The 16,727-nt window shown below is 39.8% G+C and overlaps 1 protein-coding gene across 27 annotated transcripts in view; it reads left to right on the top strand.

The window, feature by feature from the left end:
• The window catches only part of LTBP1 (latent transforming growth factor beta binding protein 1), a 445,556-nt gene that overhangs the window by 249,476 nt on the left and 179,353 nt on the right, over positions 1-16,727 (top strand). For all 27 annotated transcript variants that reach the window (XM_077959737.1, XM_077959738.1, XM_077959736.1 and 24 more), the window contains one exon: positions 14,769-14,871. In XM_077959737.1, the coding sequence (XP_077815863.1) occupies positions 14,769-14,871 (103 nt within the window). The remainder of the gene's footprint in view (positions 1-14,768; positions 14,872-16,727) is intronic.

Raw genomic sequence — 16,727 nt, 5'->3', positions numbered from 1 at the left:
AGATTTTATCTTTTCTTTAGAAAAGATGTCAAGTAGAATCATAAGTTTCATGCTTAAGAGATTTTTCTTTTTTCCCTTCATATGTTACTTTAAAAACCATTTTTGCCTTAGTGTAACTTTAAAAATACCGTTTCATAAACTGAAGTAGTTGTCTGGAATTCCTTGAAGCCCATGGTTTGGCTTCAGCAGGTTTTAAACAAATACACTGTCAGAAATCAATGTGGATACATTTCCAGCAGTTAATGCTCTAGTCACAGTAGATACTTTGTAAAATCAATAGCCTGAAATATCAGAGGATTATAGTTGTATCAGATCCCCCAAATGCCTAACATTGTTTTAATTACTCTAATAAAAGAAAGCTAAGTGGACTTAAAAAAAAAAGAAAGAAAAAATCCTTGCCTATAAAGAATGTTCTGCTCAAGCCAAAGCAAATTTTTTTTACAAGTTCTCTTAGAAAATCTGGAAGTATTTATGCATTTTCCTCTTCTTATGAGACAATGCCTGTTACCCAGCCAGTTCTGCATCGTACACTGCTCTTTGTGACAGCGACCCTTAGAACAAGTTGATCAAATATGTTGCTCTAGTTGCATTAGCGATAGGGATTAGAGATTTAGAACTTTTTACTTTTCGATGCATAGAAATAAGCGTATTTAATGATCTAGTGCTGGCATACTAAAGAGTATTCATGAGGCTTTCTAGTTTAATTTGGAGCCATAGTTGATTCAGGGGCTAGAAGAACACCATTTTGCTCGGAACATTGTCAGGAGTCACTTTTCCAGAGTGGAGATGTGTTTATATCATAGTGAAAAGACAGTTTAACAGGAGCGAAGAAGAGGAAAGACGAAGTTTGGATTATTCCAACCTGTTACATACAGTCAGTACTTTTCCTGTAGGGGACTTCATTCTGATTCTTATGAAAAGAAGTTCAAGATTTCAAAAAAAAAAAAAAAAAATAGGATTAACATTCCTCACCCAGATTCATAGTATTGATGGTGTAGCTTTTGTTTACTAGAATACCCCAAGGCTTTGTGCCAGAATGTTAGAGTAATGTGCTTCCGAATGTGGATGTAGGTGAGGATGGCACCTGCATGGGTGGAATAATTTATGGGACATACCTGTGCAGTGTGGGTTGATGGATTATAATGTGACTTTATAATGGTCACAGCCCAGTACACCCAAGATCTGCATTTCCATGACCATCTGGAATCATTTCTGAGATCTTGCCTATTGATAATTATTGATAATTATAGCTACCCAATATAATCTAGAATCGAGCCATTTAAGAGCCGTAACTGTTTTCAGGAAGGTTAGAGCTGCCCTTTGTGTATACAGGTTAGTAGGAAAGGGCTGGCGTGAGGTAGGGTAAGGAAAAGGCAGCCTGTTCTTACGGTTATCCTTGATTAGGTGACCCAGGTCAGGGTATGAGGATACAACCAGGCAGCTGTGGCAGCATGGAATCTAATGTATCAACCTGGCAGGCAGGGGGCACCTGAGGAACACTGACTTTCATAGGATTGCCCTGCCACAGGCAACCTTGCCACCATAGCTCCTTGGCTGCCTTCAGCCCTGCCCTGGAGCTTTCATAAAATCATAGAACTTGGGTACTTAGATGAGTATTAGCAAATAGTCTGTCCTTACAATTTTATGGGTGATGCCGCTCACATCCAGAGAGGTAAACCAGTTTGCAGTTGAGTTTGTGGGAGGTGGGGAGTAAAACTGAAGCTTTTTAGTGTCTAGTCTTGCTCTGTCTCCCAGGCTGGAGTGCAGTGGTGCGATCCTGGCTCACTGCAAGCTCTGCCTCCCAGGCTCAAGTAATTCTCCTGCCTCAGCCTCCCAAGTAGCTGGGATTACAGGCACCCGCCACCAAGCTTGGCTATTTTTTGTGTGTTTTTAGTGAAGACTGGGTTTAACCACATTGGCCAGGCTGGTTTCGAACTCTTGACCTCAAGTGACCCACCTACCTTGGCCTCCCAAAGCGCTGGGATTACAGGTGTGAACCACCGTGCCCGGCCAGTCTTTCTACTATTGCACGCTGGCTCTTAGGCCATTTCTTCTAGGGATGGAGGATTCACAAGAAACCATTGCTATCTCATCCTGAAAGGACAGCTATATTCTCTGGGACCTGACTTAGTTAGAGAGTCGCATGCTGTGTGGTATTTTGTGATTGGGCCATGGATCCTTGAGGGGAAGGAGCACAGTGAGCTCCACTGCTGTTGCTTCATGGTCTTGGTTCTCTGGCACCAAAACATGGCACCATGACAAGTAGGATCATGATGTCCCCAAAGCGAAATCATCTGCCGCTTGAACGTCAATATTTACAAGTTGAATTATTGGAATTCAGTGATACCATGTTGTACTTCTTGAGCAGAATTAAAATGAAATCCATTTAATGACATGCTCTCCACAGCATTAATTCACTGAGTATTTCTTTACTAGCCAGAGCGCTTTTGAGAAAACCTAAATATTTTTAGTAAGATCTTAAGAATATCTTTTTCTTTTATTTCTATATCTAACTTCCATGTTTATTTTGTACATCTCTTGTCTGTACGCTGAATCTGGGACATTGTATATTGAATAACTACTAGATGAATTGCTCTTTTGTTAAATAAGCCCAGGTTTTTAAAGGAGGAGCCTGGGGGAAGAGATCTAATACTGATCGAGAGCCCAGTGGGGTTTGGCCATATGGCTGTCTCATATAGAGTCCGTTTCACATGTGTTGTCTGAGTCCACTCAAGAGCTCCACGAAAAATGGATGTCTCGAGTTCCATTTTATAGAGGATGAAATAGGCAGAGAGACGTTGAGAGTTTTGCCTCTAGTCATGGAGGTGGTAATTGGTAAAGTGAGGATGTGAATGTTTTTCTATTTTCAAAAACTGCCCTCTTGCCATTTACCCAGTTATGGGTCATCCTTACACTGCTTTTCACTGAGTTCAAGGGAAATGTGGCTGTGCAGAGAAGTCCGCTTCCTGTTCATAATGTGCTAATGCTGCAAGGCAAGTAGATATCTGGGAGTTTGCTTTGTGTTCAGAAATCTTTTTACTGTGGCTGGACAGCATTTGTTGAGGTAAGAGATTATTCATACTGAACGTAACTCCTTTCTGCTGTTTGTTTGAGAAGAAGTACAGTCAGTGGGCCTCTAATCATCTAATTTCAAATTTTTGTCCTCTCATTATTACTGATCATGTTTATCTGCGATATAATTTCTTCCTTTTCCTCCCTGTGAATGATATACTTTATCTTGGTAATTCTTTTTTACATTTCAGGGGAAGTACTAGATATAGAACACTTTACCTTTATGAAAACACTTCTGTCTTTCTCCTTTTCCTCCTCTTCGTTCTCATCAGTCTTTCTGTACTTACCATTGTTTCAAAGATGCTAATTATTTAATTGGAAGCAATACAGACTTTTTTGCTTTGAGGAAAGGAACTATGATGCTTCTTTTCCCCTGTTTCCTGGTTGATTTTTATATCGAACTATACATCTAATCTCAAATTTGGAAAACCCTCCATGGTTTAGCTCCACATCTTCTCTGACTCTGCACACCCACTCTTTGTTCCTTCGTATTGACGTGCCTTCCCCTGTCTTAACCCTCCTCTGTTGCCACTGGCTCTTCTCCCAGCTGGTGGTTGGTCTTATGCTTAGCTAGAGCCATTCCATCTCTTTGGAATCTCTCTCCCCAGTAGAGCCATTGAGTCACTTCCTTGTTTCAGTTCTTGCCTAAACACAGTACTACTTACTCTTGCAAGAGTTACAACGAATCAGACTTCTGTTTTATTTCATGTTTTCCCTCGGTGCAATCTCTACGAGTATTTTTTGAAACCTGTATCACTTCAACATTTTGAGTTTTATTTGCCCCTTTGGCCCTGAAAGATTTCTTTACTCGAACTTAAAATATATATTTTTTTTCTCTAATTTATTTTTCTTTATTTTATTCAAAGGTAAGTGTATTCACAAAATAATGTTTTAAATATAGAATAATATATAGTGAAAATTAAAACCCTTCTCCTAACAGCTACCCATCAAGTAACCACTGTGAAATATATTATTCAAAACATTTTTATATATGTATCATCTTTTTTCAAATTTTTATTCTATTTTATTTTTTAATTTTTTATTTTTTTATTATACTTTAAGTTCTAGGGTGCATGTGCACAACGTGCAGCTTTGTTACATATGTATACTTGTGCCGTGTTGGTGTGATGCACCCATCAACTCGTCATTTACATCAGGTATAACTCCCAATGCCATCCCTCCCCCCTCCCCACTCCCCATAATAGGCCCCAGTGTGTGATGTTCCCCTTCCAGAGTCCAAGTGATCTCATTGTTCAATTCCCACCTATGAGTGAGAACATGTGGTGTTTGGTTTTCTGTTCTTGTGATAGTTTGCTGAGAATGATGGTTTCCAGCTGCATCCATGTCCCTACAAAGGACATGAACTCATCCTTTTTTATGACTGCGTAGTATTCCATGGTGTATATGTGCCACATTTTCTTAATCCATTCTGTCACTGATAGACATTTGGGTTGATTCCAAGTCTTTGCTATTGTGAATAGTGCCACAATAAACATACATGTGCATGTGTCTTTATAGCAGCATGATTTATAATCCTTTGGGTATATACCCAGTAATGGGATGGCTGGGACATATGGTATTTCTAGTTCTAGATCCTTGAGGAATCGCCATACTGTTTTCCACAGTGGTTGAACCAGTTTACAATCCCACCAACAGTGTAAAAATGTTCCTATTTCTCCACATCCTCTCCAGCACTTGTTGTTTCTTGACTTTTTAATGATTGCCATTCTAACTGGTGTGAGATGGTATCTCGTTGTGGTTTTGATTTGCATTTCTCTGATGGCCAGTGATGATGAGCACTTTTTCATGTGCCTGTTAGCTGTATGCATGTCTTCTTTTGAGAAATGTCTATTCATATCCTTTGCCCACTTTTTGATGGGGTTGTTTTTTTCTCATAAATTTGTTTGAGTTCTTTGTAGGTTCTGGATATTAGCCCTTTGTCAGATGAGTAGATTGCAAAAATTTTCTCCCATTCTGTAGGTTGCCTGTTCACTCTGATGGTAGTTTCTTTTGCTGTGCAGAAGCTCTTTAATTTAATTAGATCCCATTTGTCAATTTTGGCTTTTGTTGCCGTTGCTTTTGGTGTTTTAGACATGAAGTCCTTGCCCATGCCTATATCCTGAATGGTATTACCTTGGTTTTCTTCTAGGGTTTTTCTGGTTTTAGGTCCAACATTTAAGTCTCTAATCCATCTTGAATTAATTTTCATATAAGGAGTAAGGAAAGGACCCAGTTTCAGCTTTCTACCTGTGGCTAGCCAATTTTCCCAGCACCATTTATTAAATAGGGAATCCTTTCCCCATTTCTTGTTTTTGTCAGATTTGTCAAAGATCAGATGGCTATAGATGTGTGGTATTATTTCTGAGGGCTCTGTTCTGTTCCATTGGTCTATATCTCTGTTTTGGTACCAGTACCATGCTGTTTTGGTTTCTGTAGCCTTGTAGTGCAGTTTGAAGTCAGGTAGCGTGATGCCTCCAGCTTTGTTCTTTTGACTTAGGATTGTCTTGGCAATGTCGGCTCTTTTTTGGTTCCGTATGAACTTTAAAGCAGTTTTTTCCAATTCTGTGAAGAAACTCATTGGTAGCTTAATGGGGATGGCATTGAATCTATAGCTGGGGTAGTATGGCCATTTTCACAATATTGATTCTTCCTATCCATGAGCATGGAATGTTCTTCCATTTGTTTGTGTCCTCTTTTATTTCACTGAGCAGTAGTTTGTAGTTTTCCTTGAAGAGGTCCTTTACATCCCTTGTAAGTTGGATTCCTAGATATTTTATTCTCTTTGAAGCAATTGTGAATGGAAGTTCATTCATGATTTGGCTCTCTGTTTGTGTGTTACTGGTGTATAAGAATGCTTGTGATTTTTGCACATTGATTTTGTATCCTGAGACTTTGCTGAAGTTCCTTATCAGCTTAAGGAGATTTGGGCTGAGATGATGGAGTTTTCTAAATATACAATCATGTCATCTGCAAACAGGGACAATTTGACTTCTTCTTTTCCTAACTGAATACCCCTTATTTCTTTCTCTTGCTTGATTGCCCTAGCCAGAACTTCCAACACTATGTTGAATAGGAGTGGTGAGAGAGGGCATCCCTGTCTTGTGCCAGTTTTCAAAGGGAATGCTTCCAGTTTTTGCCCATTCAGTAAACATGGAAAGGAACAACCGGTACCAGCCATTGCAAAAACATGCCAAAATGTAAAGACCATCGATGCTAGGAAGAAACTGCATCAACTAACAAGCAAAATAACCAGCTAATATCACAATGACAGGATGAAGTTCACACATAAAAATATTAACCTTAAATGTAAATGGACTAAATGGTCCAATTAAAAGACACAGACTGGCAAATTGGATAAAGAGTCAAGATCCATCAGTTTGCTGTATTCAGGAGACCCATCTCACATGCAGAGACACACATAGGCTCAAAATAAAGGGATGGAGGAAGATCTACCAAGCAAATGGAGAACAAAAAAAAGCAGGGGTTGCAATCCTAGTCTCTGATAAAACAGACTTTAAACCATCAAAGATCAAGAGAGACAAAGAAGGCCATTACATAATGGTAAAGGGATCAATTCAACAGGAAGAGCTAACTATCCTAAATATATATGCGCCCAATACAGGAGCACCCAGATTCATAAAGCAAGTCCTTAGAGACTTACAAAGAGACTTAGACTCCCATACAATAGTAATGGGAGACTTCAACACCCCACTGTCAACATTAGACAGATCAACGAGACAGAAAGTTAACAAGGATATCCAGGAATTGAACTGAACTCTGCACCAAGCAGACCTAATAGACATCTACAGAACTCTCCACCCCAAATCAACAGAATATACATTCTTCTCAGAACCACATCGCACTTATTCGAAAATTGATCACATAGTTGGAAGTAAAGCACTCCTGAGCAAATGTAAAGGAACAGAAATTATAACAAACTGCCTCTCAGACCACAGTGCAATCAAACTAGAACTCAGGACTAAGAAACTCAATCAAAACCACTCAACTACATGGAAACTGAACAACCTACTCCTAAATGACTACTGGGTACATAACGAAATGAAGGCAGAAATAAAGATGTTCTTTGAAACCAATGAGAACAAAGATACAACATACCAGAATCTCTGGGACACATTTAAAGCAGTGTGTAGAGGGAAATTTATAGCACTAAATGCCCACAAGAGAAAGCAGGAAAGATCTAAAATTGACACCCTAACATCAGAATTAAAAGAACTAGAGAAGCAAGAGCAAACACATTCAAAAGCTAGCAGAAGGCAAGAAATAACTAAGATCAGAGCAGAACTGAAGGAGATAGAGACACAAAAAAACCCTCCAAAAAAATCAATGAATCCAGGAGCTGGTTTTTTGAAAAGATCAACCAAATTGATAGACTGCTAGCAAGACTAATAAAGAAGAAAAGAGAGAAGAATCAGATAGACGCAATAAAAAATGATAAAGGGGATATCACCACTGATCCCACAGAAATACAAACTACCATCAGAGAATACTACAAACACCTCTACGCGAATAAACTAGAAAACTTAAAAGAAATGGATAATTTCCTGGACACTTACACTCTCCCAAGACTAAACCAGGAAGAAGTTGAATTCCTGAATAGACCAATAGCAGGCTCTGAAATTGAGGCAATAATTAATAGCCTACCAACCAAAAAAAGTCCAGGACCAGACGGATTCACAGCCGAATTCTACCGGAGGTACAAGGAGGAGCTGGTACCATTCCTTCTGAAACTATGCCAATCAATAGAAAAAGAGGGAATCCTCCCTAACTCATTTTATGAGGCCAACATCATCCTGATACCAAAGCCTGGCAGAGGCACAACAAAAAAAGAGAATTTTAGACCAATATCCCTAATGAACATCGATACAAAAATCCTCAATAAAATACTGGCAAACCAAATCCAGCAGCACATCAAAAAGCTTATCCGCCATGATCAAGTGGGCTTCATCCCTGGGATGCAAGGCTGGTTCAACATACACAAATCAATAAACATAATCCAGCATATAAACAGAACCAAAGACAAAAACCACATGATTATCTCAATAGATGCAGAAAAGGCCTTTGACAAAATTCAACAGCCCTTCATGCTAACAACTCTCAATGAATTCGGTATTGATGGAACGTATCTCAAAATCATAAGAGCTATTTATGAGAAACCCACAGCCAATATCAAACTTAAAATGTTTTATACTTCATTGTATAATAGTCCTTCATAGCATAATAAAATGAGTTATATACATGTAATGAAGACAATTCATAGGAGTATTTCAGTTTATCATTTTTTAGTGTTTTAAATAGTAAGATTAAGTAATGGGTTCCTGACATGTGGCTGTCTTTATGGAGTGGCCCTTTTAATAGACAAATATCTGAACACTTTTAATAAATGTGTCCTGGCAGTTTATCAAATGGCCAGTACTTTAATGCTGGTTGTAGGTTTTACCCACACCAGACACCAGTTGAGGGAGGATGATTGGAGCCTGGATCCAGCCCGTGCTCTGCTCATCAAACTCTATGTCCTGGTGCGGGTCACATCCTAGAGCTGCCCTTTTCTAATCCCCACACAGGGGTTGATGGAGTCCCAGTATCTGTGATTGGATAATCTCACAATCCTTGGGGTTAGGATTACTGACTCAGAGGTTGGATGATCTGCTGAACTTCTCACTGCTAGTAAGAAGTATCCGGGATTTCAATCCAAGTCTGATGATTCCAGTCCAGCACTCTTTTCTTACCACTACTGCTGGATTCTCCTTCCCCAGGACTCTGCACAGTGCAGCAAACACTCTTTGAATGAGGGTACATTGCAGGTACTATAGGTACCAGCAATTGTAATACCTGAAAATTAAATCTTCTAAAACCTTGTGAAACCATACTCCACCATCTATCACAATCTCTTCAAATCATCATTCAGCTCTGAAGCAACTCCAGTGGTGACTTTTTAACTGACAAAAATTGCAAGCCTTGATTACCAAATGACAAGTTTTGAACTATCTTTCCTCTCGCATTGATAGGGAGATGTAAAAGTGACTGTGATCACAGCCCAACTTTGAATATTAGGGAAGTGCTACAGTATTACCTCAAAAATGAGATTAAAGTCTGAAGGTATGTGTTCCCAATCAGGCCAAGATTTAGATTGCATACATTACCCTACAATCTGTAATTTTTGACACCTGGCTTCAAAATTAAAAGTTTTTTTCACTGTTGCTTATAATAATTTTGTGTTGTAAATGCAGTAACATGGATATTTGTGGAATAATTGTAATGATTCTTGAATAGCCTTACCATCTGAATCACAGGGTTCATACAGATGTGCACGTAAGAAGGGTTGAAAAGTTATTTTCATGCACTCAATGTTCCAGGAATCATGACCAGTGTACTGGTGAATCAGGGCTGGGAGTAGCTTTGTTTGTTTTTCTTTCTTTTGCCTTATTTGTATAAGTCCTGAAGTTAGAGGCCCAGGCAGCATGAGCAACTCTAGAGATGTGGAAATGAGGGAGGAGGAGATAAGACAAAAGGAGGTGGTTAGGAGGCCATCTGCTCAGACGCAGTCCTATTATAGATGTGAGAGCAACAGAAACACTTGAGTTCTGCTGTGGTGTGTAGTAACTTGTATTTCCTAGATGGGATAATGTAACCCATCAGTATGTAGTGACCACAGAACCTTAGACCTTGCAAAAGTTGTAAAGGTCATCTGCTTCAAATCCTGGGCATCCCTGAGAGATGGTTTTCCATGGTCAGTTCCTAGTGAAGTCAGCATCTTCCACTGTTAAGGAGCATTAACTGTTGAAAGGATCTTCTACTTAATGAGGTTGAATCCACTCTTTCTATGATTTGTAGCCTTTAGTCCTGCCAATACAAGTTAAGCATCCCAAATCCAACAGTCTGAAATCCAAAAGGCTCCAGAATCCAAAATGTTTTGAGCACCAACATAACACTCCAAGGAAATGCTCGTTGGAACAATTTAGATTTTGCACTTGTGGATTTGGGAGGCTCAACTTGTAAGTATTTGCAAATATTCTAAAACCTGAAAATAACTGAAATCTAAAATACTTCTAGTCCCAAGCATTTTGGATCAGAGATCCTCAACCTGGACCTTTATCATACAACAGGCTTCCTCTTGCTCAGGGTATCTGAACACTGCTGTCGTGTCTGCACGTAGTCTCACCATTCCTCCTTTCCTCGGTTGATCCTCACAGGACTTGGTTGCCAGAACTTTCATTTCTCTGCTTGCAGTGCTTCAGCTAGGTCATGCATGGGCGGAATCCTGGGACAGCTGTGTAGGGTTGTAGTGTCTGTTAATCTGCAGCCCAAGGTTGTGTGAGCTTTTTGAGGCACTGTAGCCTGTTTGACCCGATAGGATTTTTGTTTTGGACTTGACTTAGCTAAATATCGGGTTGTAAATTTAGCGCATTTCTCCAGGATTGCTTATTTGTAAGACACATCCTGAAATGATGAAGTTTTCCGTGTGAAGGTAGTGAATAATTCACAAAGGAGGAATTCCATGTGTGTTTTTAACTTGTAAAACATCACCTCAATCTGTGCGTAAAAATATAGTTAGCGTGAGCCTATATCCACGTGATTACTGTCACCAAAGAGCAGAACCTAGCAGTCATAGACAAGGATTTTCTGAATGCTGATCTCATCTTATTCCATGTGATTCTCTTCAGTGTGGCCTTTTGGTGTGGGAGAAAGAAGATCTTTCCTCTACCTTCTTTTCTTCTAGGCATGTCTTACATCCAGGTGAGACCCTGTGGTGTTCAGTGATCTCTTGGGTGAGAACTCTGAGTATGGCCACAAAGATCTCTCAGATGAAGTTTCTGGCTGCACATCGATGCCTCTTCATAGTTAAATAACTGAAAGGCATATGGAGAACTTTCAGTCTTGTTTTAACTGTGACTTCATCTCTTGTAGCTTATTCTTATACTGTGCAGACCCAGTTTCAAGACACACACAGTGTTGTGGTACCACTTATACTACCATTTATTTAATCAATTTGGATGGCTTATGCTGCTCTTGGCCGTGGACCTGCAAAAACAAAGCCATGGGATAAAGCGGCCTGAATCATGTAATGAAAACCTTGTACCTTTCTGGAGGCCCGGTTGAGAAAAAATGATTTATTTTTGCCCTACCCAATAAAACATTCTAGGAATCCAAGGTGAAAATTGGATTTTAACTGCCTCTAACATTTTGAGCATATAAAATCAGCAAGTGTTGAGTGTTTTGCTTGATTAGGAGACGAACCTAAAGAGTCCAGTACAAGAATGATCTGTATATGATGTGAACTGGTGTCTTACATCAATTTTATAAAACTGGAAATAAACCCTAAGCACGCTTTGGCAGCCAGGTTGCAACAGTGGGGACCTCTGTGTTTTTACAGAATCATTTTGTTCCCAGTCTTAGGCCTGGTCATTGTTGCCCTTTCCTCCCTTCAGTCCTTCATATTTCAGGGTTACATGTTTTGTGATTAAGCTCAAGGAGTATGGAAACTACCTGATTCCAGCCCTAAGTATGTGCCTGTCTTCTCTCAGGTTCCCGTTTGTCCTCACAAATGTCTCTCCCTCTTCCTCTCCCCACTCTGCGTGTACATGCGGATGCATGTTTGTTTCTCTGTCTCTGGGACTACCTACCCACCTACCACTTTATCATATTTCCTTTGGTCCAGTCTTCCCCCATGTCTGAGACTATTCATCTGTGGCCCCACCGCTGTTCCAGCCTCGGGGACTTTCCCTCACTGCACGTGGTTAAACACTTCGCTGAGAGCCCTGTCTTCAAACAGACTTCTCCGAGTCAGTGCGTTGGTATCTGGCACACAACGTCCCTCGCTGTTTATCCAGTTGTGATGTTTTATGAGAGAATTTCCTTATTTCAAGGAATGCGTGTCACGTGTCTACAGGAGTTACTGCCCCGGTTTCAAGAGATGTGATGGTCTTGGGCTTTACTGACTTACACTAGGGCTTTTTTCAGTGCCTTCCCCAGAATTACGTGTTTTTTCAAGTTCATCTAAAAGAAAAAAGCAATTGTTTTGGTATGCCTACTTTTGCTTAACTCAAAATGTCTTCAACACCAGCTTTATTAGGGAAATTCATTTTGTCTCAGGGTCATTTCTTATGGAGTCTGGTACTTTCGAGAGGGCAATTGGACTAACCTGTTTGATTGACAGGACCATTTACAATCTACTCCACTCACACACCTTCTACTCCCTGGGGAATCCGACAAACATTAGGGGCTTCAGATGGGACATCTGGAGTAGGGAGCTTTGATCTATACTACTAATAATAATAATGATAATGGTAATGATACCTGACACATGTAAGTGGTCAGCTATAATGTTCAGCATTGCACGTGCCTTTTTTCTTTCATGTTTCATGACCCTGTGAGAAAGATACTACAATGCAATCTATGTTATGGGTAGGAAAATGTCTAAGATAATGCGTGTAAGAAGTCCTACAGTCAGAATTCATACTCAGGCCTCTCTAACTCCTGAGTCACATTTTTAATCACTATCATATACTGCTGTTGGAGAGCACACAGCATCCTGTTGAAATCATTAAAAATAATGAAACCTTAGAACATCAAAGCTATGATGTAACTAAAACTTAGCTGGGCCTTCTGTGGTTTGGTCTTGTTTTACAATTTGGATATGTAGTCACTTAGAGCCTTAATCAGAATGCTGCGTGCTTGGACCTGGCGGGAAAGAAACGCTGTCCCTGGAGGCCTGCCAGGTGACTGGTGTCTACTACCTGCTGTCCTTCTGAGGGCCACCACCTGCCTGGACCTTCTGTCACCACACACTGCTCACTAGCCTGAGGTATGGATGCTAAACTTCCATTGGTTTTCTTGGTTTTTTTTTTTTTTTTTTTTTTTTTGAGATGGAGTCTGTCTGTCGCCAGGCTGGCATGCAGTGGTGCGATCTTGGCTCACTGCAATCTCTGCCTTCTGGGTTCAAGTGATTCCCCTGCCTCAGCCTTTTGAGTAGCTGGGACTAGAGGCATGCACTACCATGCCCGGCTAATTTTTTGTATTTTAGTAGAGACGGGGTTTTACCATGTCGGCCAAGATGATCTCAATCTCCTGACCTCATGATGTGCCCGCCTTGGGCTCCCAAAGTGCTGGGATTACAGGCGTGAGCCACCATGCCTGACCCCTCCATTGGTTTTCATACAGCCATTGCTTGCCTGGATGGCCTACAACTAGCTTGTTCCTTAGTTCCCTAGGTTGTTTGTTCCTTTCTTCATGCAGTGTTTCCTGAGCATTTGCAACATGTACTGTGTACTGGAATATAAACATAAGATACATATGCATTGAACAGAAATGCATCGCAGAGGCAGTAGACTATATAGACAGTGCTGTGGGATAAAAAGGAGGGAGGAACTCATTGGAATTAAGGAGATAGGGGAGGTTTCATAGTGATGGTTCTCAGAGCTATTAATACATGTCAAGGGTTGAAAAAAGTCTATTCTGGGAAAGAAAAAAGGAGAGGGTGTTCCAGGGAGACGTGCTCCTTTTGGAAGGACGTGGTTTGTTCAGAAAATAAAGAGCCCTTTGGTATGTCTGCAGGATAGAGGTGGATGGGGACAAGAGATTGCCTCAGGTGGGAATAGGAAGGACCTTATAGATCATTCTAGAGTGTGCAGTTTTCAGACAATGGAGAGTCAGTGAAAGGGTTTCATCAGTAATGTGATCAGATTTGAATCAGATTGGAAAGACAACTCTGGAAACTGTTGGGAGGATTTTTGTAGAGACTGAGGCAGAGGAAGGCAGAATAACCCCTTGGATGCTCTGTGTTTACACAGGAGACAAAAATGTGGGGTGTGTTAGCCTGCACAGCAGGGGTGGAGAGTCAGGTGGTCCTCCCCTCAGGCTGGCCTTTGGATAGGTCCACAGAGCAGGATCTGTTTTCTTAGGCACTTCCTTGCCCCACTGAGGTGGTCTAACTTCAGGGCCCTGCCTCTCAGCTTTTTCTCACTTCCTATGGTTGACCAGGAGTCTTACCTGGTCTTAACACTGGACAACCATGTTGCACCAGTAGCCTGTAAGTCCTGCTTTTCTGCCTGCTCAAGCCGGTCTTGCTTAAACATGCTGGCACCTTCCTAGCTTGGCTGACCTCCCCGGGTCAGAACACTTGGCTGCCTGGAGCCTTCGTCTTTGCTACAGCTGATTTGGCCCAGCCAGTAATTGTTTCTTCTGTCCTGTCAGTGCCCAGGCCTTGGGGTTATAGGAAGATCAGAAGCCTCTTGTAGGTGGGACCTGTGCCATCTTCTCACGTTTTACACACATGCCATACCCTTAGAGTTCTGTTCCCAGATGATCCACACAAGAGATTTAAAGAGACAGATACAACTAAAATCTAAAAAGCCTATATTGATCTTATACATTATGAGGCTCTTATTAAGAAAAAAAGGCATTGGAAATGTAAGTTTTATAAAGTACCCTGAGCAGTGACAGATTTTCTTAGACTGGAAATACCAAGGTGCTGTCATTTGGAAATGTACTTGTTCATTTTTGTGTTGTATTGATTTCTGTCCAGGTATTTTCTTTCCAAGTTTTACAGTTTTTTTCCTTTCTAATTGTGTCGATAACAAGGGAACTGGTTTATAGTGTGACTGTGAGGTACAGCAGTGCTCTGGGGCTGGGCATCCTGCACTCAATTAACCTTCATATTTCACACCTAATCATTGCAGTGTGGCAAAGCGCTCCCTGGCCTTTCAAAGCAAGAGGACTGCTGTGGAACTGTGGGTACCTCCTGGGGCTTTAACAAATGCCAGAAATGCCCCAAGAAACCATGTAAGTAATGTTTCCTCACTCCTTTGCAGGTCAATGTAGCATATCTGTTTTTTATGATTACTCGTTTAATGATGAGGCAGTATTAGACGTTCAAATAACTCTCTTACTGAATTCTAGAATGTAGTACTGTCATATGCATTTCCAGAAAATTTGCAAGTCTGAAAAAGTTTTCATGTCAATTATTTTGTAATAAGCACAATTATTAATTATCCTCTTTAGTTGGATTACTTATGGGGAAAAAAGTCTTAAGCGGTAATGAGCTAAAACAGACTTTTTGTCTCAGGGGAAGAGAAAATAAGATCTCTTTTGAAATGGTGAGTAAATGTTTCAAACCCTATAAAAAGTCAGTGCAGTTGTTATTTCCTAGGTTTAAATTCCTTAAATGAGATTTTTATTAATATCCACAACGTATGTTGTAGTTTTTGTTATGTTATCGGTTTTCAAATGTCATTAAAAGGAAAGCTGAAATGGAGAAATAATTGGTTGTTGATTTGTAAAAGAGAAACTTGTAATCACTAGGACACAATTCTTTCCCATTTTTTCTAACACTAGTTTTATGCTGTCACAGACCTCAGCAACATTAATCTGTATTAACACCCCCAGGCTTTGATTTGTTTTTAAAGTATTTTTCAGAACATATTGATCTGAATAAATCAGGTTTACACCTTTTTAATACTGTCTTACCAACAATAATTTGTACCTTTAGTTTTTCAATGTAGTATTAACTCTGGATAACTGATTTCTAATATCCAGAATATATTATTAGAATATAATATTCTAATAACTTTAGTGAAAAGTTCCTCATAATTAATGAATTCTTCATTTACAAAAATAATCCACGTAAATAAGGACATTTTCAGTACTGAGAGAATTTTCCAAGTAGATGTTCTAAGCTGATTTGATGATCATTTGCAATGTGAATTTCCAGGAAATAGGTTGAGTGTGATGGTTCATCCTCACTGGAAGATCCATTTGCTTAAAATTATTTTGTCAACCTGACCAAAGGGATCGCTATGATACATTTGGTTTGATTTAAAAATTTTAGTGTTTGAAGTTAGGTAGACCTGAGTTCGATTCCCAGCTCTTTCATTTACTATTGAGTCTTATGGATCATTAAACAGGAATCTATAGCTAAAACGTTGAAAAGGCATTGCCCTCTTTTTTTTTCCTTAAACCTGCCTCTTCTTTGTTTACCGTGTCTGTCTGTCTGTAGGAATATTGAGGAGGATGATATGTTTTCCACTGTTAGGTCGAAGGATTAAGGATGAGGGAAGTTAGTTTCATAGAACTTTGTTTTGGGGCTAAGTCTATGTTCTCTAATATTAAATACCTTCCCCATCTTTCTTATTTTTCTTTTTCATTTATCCTCTTCTTTGTGTATCTTTTGCTTAGCTGTTTCTCTTCTCTCTCGTGTCTAAACCCCAAAGTAGCAGGGATGTGATAGACATTTAAGGTAAAGCGACTCCTACTGTCCTTTTTTGTTTTTTTAATCCCTAACTTCCACTCTTGACCTTTTGTCATTTTTGTCTAGAATTGCGTCATTTTTATCTAAGATGAGTTCATTGATTTCTGTGGTTTGTGAGCTCTATATTTTGATCTTGATAAGGACTTAGTTGAATGTGAACATGCAAAGTTTGTCACTTTTAACTACATGTTGATGAAAATAAATCCATATGTTGGCTCATTTAATGTATAAAATTGAAGAAACTGCTTTCACTTCAGGGAGGGCAATGTGGACTATGAATGAAGTAAACTATTAACATCTTGACATTTATTCTGTTTGTGCTGTCTTATGTGACTCACTCCCAAGAAACACACTCAGGGTCACATTCTTCCTGTGTCATTTATAAAGTTTT

The sequence above is a fragment of the Macaca mulatta genome, chromosome 13, assembly GCF_049350105.2.
Source record: "Macaca mulatta isolate MMU2019108-1 chromosome 13, T2T-MMU8v2.0, whole genome shotgun sequence".
NCBI lineage: Eukaryota > Metazoa > Chordata > Mammalia > Primates > Cercopithecidae > Macaca > Macaca mulatta.
Note: the sequence above shows the minus strand (reverse complement) of the source record. Positions and strands in the feature narration are given on the sequence as shown.